The sequence below is a fragment of the Musa acuminata genome, chromosome BXJ3-4 (genome assembly GCF_036884655.1).
Source record: "Musa acuminata AAA Group cultivar baxijiao chromosome BXJ3-4, Cavendish_Baxijiao_AAA, whole genome shotgun sequence".
In the NCBI taxonomy this organism is placed as follows: Eukaryota; Viridiplantae; Streptophyta; class Magnoliopsida; order Zingiberales; family Musaceae; genus Musa; species Musa acuminata.
Genome location: NC_088352.1, coordinates 35074766 through 35087583, shown reverse-complemented (window position 1 = coordinate 35087583; position 12818 = coordinate 35074766). Strand labels below are relative to the sequence as shown.

At 36.8% G+C, this 12818-nt stretch overlaps 1 protein-coding gene across 1 annotated transcript; it reads left to right on the top strand.

Moving 5' to 3' along the window:
* Window positions 1-8249: 8249 nt before the first annotated feature.
* Window positions 8250-11784, top strand: LOC135635086 (MDIS1-interacting receptor like kinase 2-like). The gene is made up of 2 exons (XM_065145935.1): window positions 8250-10813; window positions 11044-11784. Exons 1-2 carry the CDS (start codon window positions 8380-8382, stop codon window positions 11403-11405), a joined length of 2796 nt encoding a protein of 931 aa, XP_065002007.1. The 5' UTR covers window positions 8250-8379; the 3' UTR covers window positions 11406-11784.
* Window positions 11785-12818: the final 1034 nt, after the last annotated feature.

Below are 12818 nucleotides of genomic sequence, written 5' to 3'. Positions count from 1 at the left end.
AATAATTTGTTAAGCTCTATGAGGGTCAATCTTCTTATTTGGGCAATTGACTAAAGAGTTTAAGCTTAACTTTATTAGTTATCAACTTTTAAAGAAGCCCACCACCTTTCTCCTAGCCATCAGATAGGAAGAGAAGGAATTCTTGGAGAGTTATATAGAAAATTTAATGATGAGGTTAACTTAATTGCTAATCCAACTCCATTTGTCCTCACCAATGCATACATTAGCGAACTCCAACTATCACTAAGTCATCACTAAGTCTCCGACCATATTCCTAGAGCTTTTATAAGAGGCAAACCATCATATAGTATTTGAGTCTATAATTACCGGAAACAAAAAGGTTGAGCTGAAAAAGATGACAAAGGAGGAAAGATCTTGATGACAAAACCCTATGGAAATGCCATGAAATGATAAACAAAAAGTGACTGATTACCACAATAAGATTTCACCTCACTTAACACCTCTCATATAGAGTTATTCATGCAAATCCCAGAAGAAGGGCTCTTACGGCACCATGCCCCATGAAAGCCCCATTGACATAAAAAAAAAAAAAAATAGTGTCACTTCCATCAAGACCATGGACTTAATACTAAAGATTTCTTTGCCCAAAAGGAGCAAATTGAAGAGTTAATCAAAAGGAGTCATCTTCATAAGTTTCTACCTAAGATTCATAAAACATTATCGAGGCCAAAGGCCCCATTGAGCGACAAATCAATATGATCATTGAGAGCCAATCGCGAGTGCTAGAAGTTCATCTACCCAAAAATCCTATGCAAGAGATTCTATCATAATTGAGACCAATCAATTATGTTCAAGGAATAGGATAAGCACCCATACCCAAAACATGATGATGCATTGGTAATCTCCATTGGGATCACTAATGCATTAATGAAAATGATCATGATCGACACTAGAAGCTCAATAAATATACTCTACTATGATGCTTTTCAAAAAATTAGTCTATCTACCAAGGATCTATAACTGATCTCCTCAACCTTTACTGGGTTCTTAAGGGACTCCATCACTTCGCTAGGGACCATAGATCTTTACGTCATCTTCAAGTCTGACAATTGCTCAAAAACTATGAAGATCAAGTTTTTGGTGGTTGACCTTCTGTCTGCATATAATGCCATCATAAGGTGTCCCTCGCTTAATCATATATGAGCGGTAGTATCAACCTACTACATGACATCAAAAAAATTTACTAGCTCAGGAGTGACAGAGCTAAGAAGTGATCCCAAATAGTCAAGGCAATGCTATTTGATGTGGATCAACTTGTCTAAGAGAATAGCTCACCCTATACAACAAATGGCCTCTAGAGATCCATCCCCAACATCCTCTCATCTCCAAGAAGGAGCCATAGGAAGAAATTTTCTTAGACCTTGAGCGGCCAAAACATATCGTCAAGACAACCACTATCGATTCACTATATTGAGCAACTTGTCATAAGCCTTGAAGATTTGCCCTAAATCAACAAGTAGTAGTCGAAGAAGAAGTTAGCAAGTTGTTAAATGTTGATTTTATTCATGACATCTACTATCATAAGTGGTTTGCAAATCTAGTCATTGTTAAAATAAATAATGAAAAATGAAGAATGTGTATTGATTATACTGATTTTTTCTAAAGGATAACTTTCCTCTCCTTCCAATAGACCAATTGGTCGACTCGACCTCTAGTTATGAATTATTAACTTTCATAGATGCTTTTTCTAGATATGATTAGATAAAGATGGTGCGAGAAGATAAAGAGTACACTGCCTTTATTATTAACAAAGGTTTGTACTGCTACAAAGTAACACTATTTGAGCCAAAAAATATTAGAGCAACTTACCAAAGAACAATCAACAAGATATTCTAATACCAAATTAGATGGAAAATAAAGGTATATATTGATGACATGCTAATGAAGAGCCGTGTTGCAAGCACCTATCTCTCTAACTTAGGGAAAACATTTGTGACTATTAAAAAATTCTAAATATCATTGAATCCTATGAAGTGTGCCTTCAATGTGAGTTTTAAAAGTTTTTTAGGTTTCATGATCCATTAATGGAGAACATATGCAAACCCTAAGTAAGGCTAGACCATCATTAACATACGGCTCTCAGCCTCAATAAGAGAGGTTCAGTAGCTAACGGGCTGGATCACCACACCGAGCCACTTCTTATTTACAATAAGCAATCGATGTTTATTATTCTTTAAGACTTTAAAGTGATTGAAGGATTTTTAATGAATCGAATAGTGCCAATGGCATTCGACCAACTCAAAGTCTATTTGACAACTCCACCTTAACTCTCCAGTCCTTTCTCTGGAGAGGAATTATGCCTATACTTGGCAATAACTTCGATGGTTGTAAGCTTAGTATTAATATAGGAAAAAGATCGAGTCCAAGACTAATATACTATACAATCATGTACTTCATAAAATATAAACTCGATATCATAACTTCGAAAAGCTAACTTACATATTAGTGCTAGTAGCAAGGAATCTCTGCCTATACTTTTAAGCTCATCATGTTATTATCATGACAAACAAACCAATGCATCAGATCCTCTCAAAGCCTGATGCAACTTGGAGACTCCTTAACTAGGTAGTGGAGCTTAGCGAGTTTGATATCTCTTACAAACCATAGATCGCCATCAAGGCTCAAGCCTTGGCCGATCATGGTAAAAAAGACTTTTGTTGAAGAGGCTTCGCAGGAGCTCCAATGCTAGACTGAATAGCTCTACAACATCAGCAATCGGGTCTAAAACTCAATAAAGGAATGAGGATCTAGAGCCTAAAAATTTATAGTAAATCCTTATTGATTATCAACCAAGTCAATGGTATATATGAGGCCCGTGATTCTATCATATCCTTATATCTTATGGAGGCAAAGCAAATGATAACTAACATCCCATCATTCAGTATTGAACAAGTCCTCTAAAGAGACAACATAACAGTAAATGCATTATCTAAGATATTCTCTAGAAACCATGTATGCCCATCAAAAGAGGTGATCTTAAAAGTTCTAGGGAGCATAAACAAAAGTCAAATAATGACTACTTGTATTATAGACATCTTAAAATATCTTATGATTGAAACTCTCCCATATAATCCAACTAAGAAAAGAAAAGTATGAAGATAGCAAGCATGATATTGCATCCTTGACGGTGTATTTTATAGTTGATCAATGTCGCGACTACTACTATGATGTCTACACCCTACCAAGCATCTCTCCTACTATCTAAAATTTAGGAGGCAACTTGCGAATAGCACATTGGGGGAAGATCCTTGGCCTTCAAAGTTCTTCACAGGGGTATTACTAGCCAACTCCCAAGTACGATGTAGTAAGATACATCTAACACTGTGATAGATGTTAACGTAATGCTCAAGTTTAAAGACTCCCAACAATGGAATGAACCTTGATAGATTCATCTTAGCCCTTTGCATAATGGGGGCTAGATATTTTAGGATATTTTCCATCTACTTCAGGCTAAAGGAAATGTCTATGGTTGGAGCTGACTACTTCATCAAATGGGCAGAGGCTAAACCTATGACATCGATCATAGAAAGATAGGTGGAGGGATTTATGTGTCATCTCTCAATTTAGAGTTCCTAAAGCACTGATTATTGATAATAGGATATAGTTCAGTAATGTTAGGTTCAAAGAATTTTATGACATCTTTGAGGATCCAACTAAAATTCAATTCGATGGCTTATTCTTAAACCAATTGTCAAATCGAAGTCACCAACCGAGCAATCCTTGAAGGCTTATTAAAAAAAAATTATGAAGCCAGAGGTATTTGGGTGAATGAGCTACCAAATATTTTATTTTATGAAACTATCATATAATATCCAAGTACTCATCATGTATATCATAAATCAACTATCAAATCTATGTTATAGAGTTAAATATGTGAGTTGATCTATAAATATTTTTAACAATATATAATATAATGAATACCTAGATCTAAAGATTTTCATAAGTCATAATTTAAAGTCCTATAAGAAATTTATTGATTGTTTGATATGGATTTTGAATGTTGTTGTAAGGATATATCTTTATAGGATGATGATCGGATACTCATCCATTTGGTCGTCGGTGTGTGGTGGTACCATGACGGCAAGGTCACGGTCAAGCAACCATGCTCGAGGAGGAAAAGAGAGAAAGGATGTTGGAAGAAAAATATAAGAGAGAGAGATGTGCAACCCGTGAGAGGAAGAGAAGAAGATACGTAAGAGAAAATTATGTGAACAGTAAAGAGAAAGGAGAGAGAAAGAAGAGGAAACGAAGAAAAAAAAAAAAAAGGGTTCATGAGAGAAGTGAAAAAAAAAATGAAAGAGTGAGGAAGAAGACAGAAAGATAAATTAATGAGGATCGATAGAGAAAGAGAAAGAGATAAGGAAGTTAGAAAAAGAAAATCTATCTTGCAAGAATAAAAGGAAGTGAACAGTAAATTATAAATGGTTGTTTTCCTTTAAGCAAACTTCTTCTCATTTCAACGATAATTTGATTCTTACTTTCAGCTACACTATTTTATTTTGGTATGTATGATATTGTCAATTCTCTACGAATATCATTTTCTTCACAAAAAGAATTAAACTTATTAGATAAAAATTTAATCTCTATCTGACCGAAATATCTTTATGTATCTACCACTTTACCTTTGTATAAGTGTCTTGAATTTTTAAAAATTATCAAATATTTCATATTTCAGTTTCAGAAAATATACCCAACTCATGCGACTATAATCATTAGTAAACAATAGAAAATATTGACTTCTACTAAATGATTTTGTATTCATAGGTCCACATAAGTCAGCATGAATTAATTCAAGACAATTAGATGCTCTCCATGCTTTTCCAAACAGGAAATGATTTTTTACTTTGTTTGTCATAAATGAAACATTCACATACATCAAGTGTATTAATCTTGGACAATCCGAAAATCATTCTTTTTTTATTTAACAACCTTAAACCCTTAATGTTAAGGTGTACATATCTTAAATGTCATAAATTAAACTCAGTCTTTTGAGTTGTGATAAAAGCATGCTTTTCAATATTTGAATCATCAAGTGGAAACATATTGTTTTGCATCATGCAAACATTTACCGTAATCAAACCAGATATTTTTATCTTTAATAGTGCATGAACCATCATCAAATATAACTGAATATCCATCATCTATCAATTGACTAACACTCAACAAGTTATGTGATAAAGTAGGAACAAAGAAAATATTATCAAGGTATTTTACCTTCTATTGATTTGTCTTCACCTCAATTGTTCATTTTCCTTTCACTTAGATTTGCTTGTAATCTCCAAGTCTAACTTTTAACTTATGAGTTTCTACAATATTTCTAAACATTGATTTTATGCTTGACACATGATTAGAACACCCACTATTTAGAAACCAAATATCATTTGAGATATCATTAACTTGTGAATGAGTCCTAAACAACTTACTATTTTCTTCATTTTCCTCCACATAGCTTGCTTGTTTTTCTCTTTTCTAGCAATCTACCTTCATGTGACCAAACTTTTTACAATAGTGATATTGAATTTCACTCGTATAATTTTTTTTATCATAATTTGATTGTCTTTGTTCATCATGCCCATCAAAGTGTCCTCTTCTTTTTCCTCTTACATTTTCTCTACCATGAAATCCTCCTCTGTCACGTCCTCTTCCTATTGATTTTTTGTCTTCTTTTGAAGTAGAAGACTCTCCCTTAACCTGAAATGCTTTCTTTTCACTTTTTTCAAGTGACCTGTTCAACCTTGCTTCATGTGCTTGCAAGAAACTCAGTAGTTCATCAAATGAAAATGTAGATAAATCTTTTGACTCCTCAATTGCAGCAACAATATGATTAAATTTTGGAGTTAAACTTTTCAAAAATTTTGCAACAATTATATGATCAGGAAGATGTTCACCATAAGATTTCATTTGACTAACAATTTCAGTCACTCAAGAAAGAAAATCTTGCATCGATTCATTGTTTTTCAAGAATAAAATTTTAAACTCACAACGAAAGGTTTGAAGTTTTACCGTAATCACCCTTGATAAGCCTTGAAATTTATTTTTAAATATTAACAAAGCTTGCTTTGAGGTTGTCGCTGCTGCAATTCTTGAGAAGATTGTCTCATGTACAGCTTATTGAATGAAGAACAATGTTTTTGAGTCCTTTCTATTCTCCCTCAACGTGATTTCTTCATCTGGATCCGCATATACATTCTCTATTAAGTTTCAAAGATCTTGAGACTCGAATAGAGTCTTCATCTTGATACTCCAAAATTCATAGCATTTGCCCGAGAAGATATGAATAAGGGGTTGAGACATGAAATTACCATTGAAAGTCATAATACCCTGTTTAAATTGAAACTTAGCTTTGATACCATAAATATTGGGGATTAAGGAGTAAGGAAATAATAAAAACATAATAGTACGATATTAGTAAAAATAATCTTTTCGATCAAGAAAATCAATGTAGTATTTAAAACAAGATGATTGACATAGAACACTTACAAGATATTCCCAAGTATATTCTTCTTCTATCTTACTTCATGAACTATGGTCCTATTTATAGAACCTAGTGGTAACTACCTCACTCCACTATGTCACCCATGGTTGAGGTAGTTATAGAAACTATCTTATAACTTCTAAATCATGGGTCATTTCTTGAAACATGCCTAAAACTACCTAGAACATGATAACTAGATAATTACTACGAATCAATTCTTAAAGAGAAGTAAAAATAAAAAATAAAAGAGTTTAAGAAGAAGACAGAAAGAGAAATTAACGGGGATCGATAGAGTACCGATCAAGAGAAAAAGACAAGAAAGTTAGGAAAAAAAGAAAATCTAGAATGCAAGAATAAAATGAAGTGAACAGTAGAAAAGGAAAATCATATATTTATATATAAAAAGCTTGATCGCCTCGGTGACTCTAAGGCTTCTGTTGGCAGATGACTTAATAGCAAAGAGGCGGAGAGGAGATTATGATGTTGCAACCTTGCAGCGTAGGTGGTGGTGTAGGCCACATGGTGACATACGGAAAGTGCCAATCATGTTCCGAGTATGATGGGATCAGTAGGTTGGAGAAAAAAAAAAAAAAATTCGTTGCTGTCACTCAACCACAGATTGTGGGCGACGAAGGGAAGAAGAAATTATAGAAAAAAAAAAAGTTAAAGCAAAGGAGAGAAAAGTCAAATAGGAAGAAGAACAAGATCGAGAGATTAAAATTAATAAATAAATAAAGGGAGAAAGATAAGAGAAAATTATAAGAAAAAAATAAATTAAATAATGCATTTATTGTAAGATTTCATATAAGATTTTAATTTATATATCTCATATGATATAGAAAAAGAGGAAGGATTCTCTGATGTCGGATTTATAGTCCAAGATCTAGATAAGTATTCGAACAACTCCGTCTAATCTATTTTCGAAGTAATGAAATATATATATATATATATATATATATTATTGAATTATGTGATTTTTATTGATTTCTGAAATACTTTATTATTCAAAAATATTAAAATATATATTATATATTATTGCCTTTGTCTCATTCTATTATGACTTTGGGAAGTAGGATCCTTATCCTTTGAAGCCTAACATATGGCCTAGTCTCATTGGTTGAGGTATTCTTGATAATGCCCATCGTTCAAATCTTGAATACTCTTTCCTCCATTTGCCTCGATAAATCTCCTGGCTCTGATGGTTTCACTATCAAGTTCCGTATCCACTGTGGATCAACCAAATCGAATCGGGATCCAACTCATTTAAAATGAACCATTGTCATCTCTACCCAACCTGATCTCGATAGCCATGAAATCATATGTCTCTTTATGCATTAATAAATGACGATAGTTTTAACTGCACAAAATAAAATATTGGTTTGGTCCGAATCTTGATCATTTGGCCGCACCTGCAGAAAATTAATCATCAGCAAAACTCTTCTTATTTTAATGTCACAAAAGCTATTCTTCTTTAACATTATAAAATGACTCCAGTTGGCAAAGGGAATATGCTGAACTTGATAAGATCAGCTGACTTGACTCAGAAATCAACTGCTACAAAGTTTTTCTTGTGCTTCTTCTTATACGACATTGATTTCTCCAAGTAATAATATGAGTCCACTTTATGCTTTAACAAATGAAAAGTGATCAGTGGTGATGATCGAAAGGAATGGTTCTTAACCTTCCACCACATCTTTGCGGAGGGGACAGTATGAGAACGGGTGATACCATCCAGCTTTAGCCCCGCTGGTGAGGATGCTCGAGACTCAAATGTGTCCCACTCGGTTCCCGATAGTTCACATCCATCTCATACATTTTATATAAGGGGGCCCTTTGTTAGCTCGCAGTACAACATCCTTCTCCAAATTAGCTAGACCGCAGTTATGGCATCCCAGCTGCACAACTGGCGGCTCCTCTCCACCACTCTCCTCCTACTGCTACTCTCTCTTCATCTTGTCTCGGTGACAGCTTCACTCGGGTCACAAGCGAGAACCCTACTCCACTGGAAGTCCACCCTTCAAGGCCAGCAATTCCTTGAATCCTGGAATCTCAGCTCTAATCCGTGCAATTGGACTGGAGTTACGTGCAACCTTACGCACAGAGGCCGCCCCGTCATCACCGACATATCCCTGCAGAGTATGAGCTTGCAAGGGACACTCGATGCTCTCAACTTCTCAACGCTGAGATCACTCGTCAGTCTCGACCTCCCTTACAATCAGCTCGATGGCATCATTCCTCCAACCATCTCGGTTCTCTCCAACCTTGTATATCTTGATCTCATAGGCAACCGCTTCACGGGCAAACTCCCGGTCGAGATCGGATCTATGAAGGCGCTCCAGTTCCTATATCTCAATAAGAATCAGTTAAGTGGTTCTGTCCCTCCATCCTTGAGCAATCTTACCGGGCTTCTGCACTTGCACCTACGAGATAATAAGTTTACAGGTTTCATACCTGAGGAGCTTGGAAGACTTCAGAAGTTGGAGTATCTCACACTTGGGAAGAACCAACTCTCTGGCTTCATCCCTCCCAGTTTTGGGAACTTAACGAATCTATACCACTTGTCTCTCTATATAAATCGGTTGTCTGGTCGATTGCCTCCCGAGTTGAGCAACATCACAGGTTTGACAGCGCTTCTTATGTCAGACAACTTCTTCTCCGGTGACTTGCTTCCAAACATATGCAGAGGAGGAATCCTACAGTATCTCGCACTGAGAAACAACAGATTAAGAGGTCAACTTCCCGAGACCTTAAAGAACTGTACGGGATTGCTCAGAGTCCGTCTGGAGCAAAACCAACTCACGGGGGATGTATCACAACATCTTGGAGTGTATCCACATCTTTCTTATATGGATTTAAGCTTCAATCGGCTGTCAGGTGCACTCTCACCGGACTGGGGAAGATGGGACAATCTCACCTTCCTGGCAATCTCAAATAACAACATCACCGGAGCCATTCCACCAGAATTCGGCAAGCTAAAAGGACTACGAGAACTGGACCTTTCTTCCAATTACATACAGGGGGAGATTCCAAAGAGCTTGGGCAGGTTACCTCATCTCTACAAGCTGAACCTGAGCTGCAATCGACTCGGCGGAGAGGTACGAATAGAGTTTGGAAGGATGCCCGACCTTGAAATCCTTGATCTATCAGTTAACAGCTTGACAGGAAGAATACCGTCTCAAATAGGCAATTGTCTCAAGCTCCGCTCCCTGAAGCTTAATGGCAACAAGTTCGGCGGAGGAATTCCTGCAGAGATCAGCAGCCTGGAGTACCTTCAAGACGCATTGGACATCAGCCACAACTCACTAACGGGTGAGATACCCTCACAGTTCAGCAAATTTACGATGCTGCAAATTCTGAATCTTTCACATAATAATTTGTCCGGTGGTCTTCCATCTTCCTTAAGTGCTTTGATCAGCTTATTAATCATTGATGTATCATATAATGAATTGGAGGGGGCTGTGCCTGAGAGCCCAGTCTTCCGTAAAGCTCCAGCGAAGTGGTTTGTCCACAACAAAGGTTTGTGTGGGATCGTCAAAGGCCTGCCTCCATGTGTTTCTTATACTGCAAGGAAAGATGATGGAAGCAAGCACCACAGAGCAATTATCTCAGCTATCATTGCTTCCGTGGTCGTCTTATTCATCCTACTCGTTTTTCTTGGAGCGTTTTTACTGTTCCAGAAGACCAAGAAACATTCCATACCTTACGAAGAAAATGGCAACAAAGAAGGCATTGCATTCTGTGTATTTAACTTTGATGGAAGATATGCATACAAGGATATCGTTGCAGCCACAGAGGATTTCAATGAAAAATACTGTATCGGAAGTGGTGCATATGGCAGCGTTTACAGAGCAGAATTAGCAAGCGGGCAGATGCTAGCAGTGAAGAAAATTCACCTGCAGGAAGACGAAACTACATCGAATGAGCAATCCTTTCAAAACGAGATACATACTCTTTCTCAAATTCGACATCGAAATATCGTCAAGCTCTACGGATTCTGCTCCTCTGCTCGACACAAGTTTCTGGTGTACGAGTACATGGAGAGAGGAAGTTTGGGATCCCTCCTCAGAAGCGAAGCAGCAGCTGCCGAACTGGACTGGGTGAAGAGGGTGAACATCGTCAAAGATGTGGCTCGTGCTCTGTCCTACATGCATCATGACTGCGATCAGCCCATTGTTCATCGAGATATAACCACCAACAATATTCTGCTCGATTCAGAACTCAAGGCTTGTGTTTCTGACTTCGGTATTGCTCGACTCCTGAAACCAGATTCATCAAATTGGAGCATGCTTGCCGGCACATATGGTTACTTGGCACCGGGTAAGTTTCTCCCCCGACGTCATATAGTATTACATTTTTTGCAAGTTAAAGTCCATCAGCTTGTAGCTCATTTACATGAATTATTCATCAATCTAGAAAAAGAAAACAGCAGTCGATTTACTGTACACGTAGTTATTAATCAATCAAGGCGCAAAGTAGCCTAACATAGCTGTCTTTTGGAGATCCTTCTTCGATATAAGGTTTTCTCAGTTACCGTTTGTTGTTTGCAGAACTTGCTTATGCGATGAGAGTGACCACCAAATGCGATGTGTACAGTTTCGGAGTGGTCACGCTTGAGTTGCTAATAGGAGGACATGGGGAAGAACTCGTTTCCGTTCTGTCACTGCCTTCGTCGCCGAAAAACACGCTTGTGAAATATGTATTAGACCAGCGTCCATCACTTCCTACGACGGAGGTTGCAGACGAGGTAGCTGCAGTCTTCATGTTGGCACTTTGCTGCGTGGAACACGACCCAGAGTCACGCCCAACAATGAAGCAGGTCTTTGGAACCCTATCGACTCTCAACACACCACCAAGTCTCCCTTCTCTCGATGTGCTCAAGCTTTCTGACTTGATGAATGCTAAAATATGATCGACTATATGGACTCCGTTCTCCGGCCGTGCCATCACGTCATCAAGTCGGCTAAATTAGGGGTTGTTGTTCACATCATATGACCATGCATTTTTCGTAGTATGAAGCTGATGCTGTAGTGGAGGCGAGTGGTAAAGACCTGCCCATTCTGCTGTGGCATAAAGAGCTTCCTAAAGGTAGTTTGGTTGACTTGAATTGACTTCACTCTCAGAGGTCCCATCATAAAGGTTTACGCATCTCACCTTTTGTGAAGCTGTAAAGCAGACAATGACTGCTTACAAGGCAAGGAGTCATCAGAGGAGGGAAAGAAATGTGAGATGAATTGTATGGTTGTGAAATCACTCCAACAAATCTAGTGACATGCAGTTGTCCCGTGTAATTCGATTACTCTTCCAGTCATACACGTCCTTTTCTTCTTTGAATGAAGCAAAGAAACAAGTATGTGTGTAACGTACCTTTTACTTCGTTGAATATAAAGCGGTTCAAAAGAAGAGTTTACTAAATCTCAGAAACTCGGATTGATAAGTATCGTGACACCCATTATTGGTCTGTTGATTAAAGATATGATTCACATGACATGATATGATATGACATGACTTACTAGGGTGGAACTATATATCACATAAGTCAAGTGTAGACAACCTATAGGCCTCCTTTATAGGTAGGAGAAGAAAGGAGATGAACTAAAAGGATAATCTCACATCACATAATTGAAAAAATGATTGGTTTGATATATAATTTAAAAGTTTAATTTTTTAGGTTAATTGATGCTTAATTGATGTATATTAATTTTGATCATTTTTTTTAACTCATCAATAATATACTTCTTAAAAATATTAGAGCCAGTGTAACAACTCTCGTGTTATCATACGATGCTATAATCATATATATTTTCATATAAGAATGTAGGGTGAATAATAGACTAAATAGCTTCTATAAAATATTTATCATACAAGTCAATCAATAATTAATTCAACCCCAAGATATTCATAATCTGTTCAATATATTAATTATATTAATAATGGATTCATCATACTTCTATTATACATCTTTATCATACTTCTATGACTCTCATGGATAAGGCAGATCGTCTTCTTTCCCAAAATCAATTCACCTCTCACCACATACAAGAAGCTTTCTACGCCTTAATCTCAGGCCAACTCTTCACAATAGTCCTCTATGTCAACTTCACAAGAAAGATCTACACTTTCAACGTAGGATCAAACTGAACTAACTCATTAGTCATTAGCCTCAGTGTGACCACTTCTCTCTTCTCTTTCTTTCTTCTCCCTTCTCTTCTCTTTCCTTCGGTCCTCTACTTTTCTTCTTCTTTACATGTAGTTTTTTTATTTTCATGACAATAAAAGACTTAACTAAGGAAATCAAAAGCAAGTGCAACCGTTTGTGTTAGAG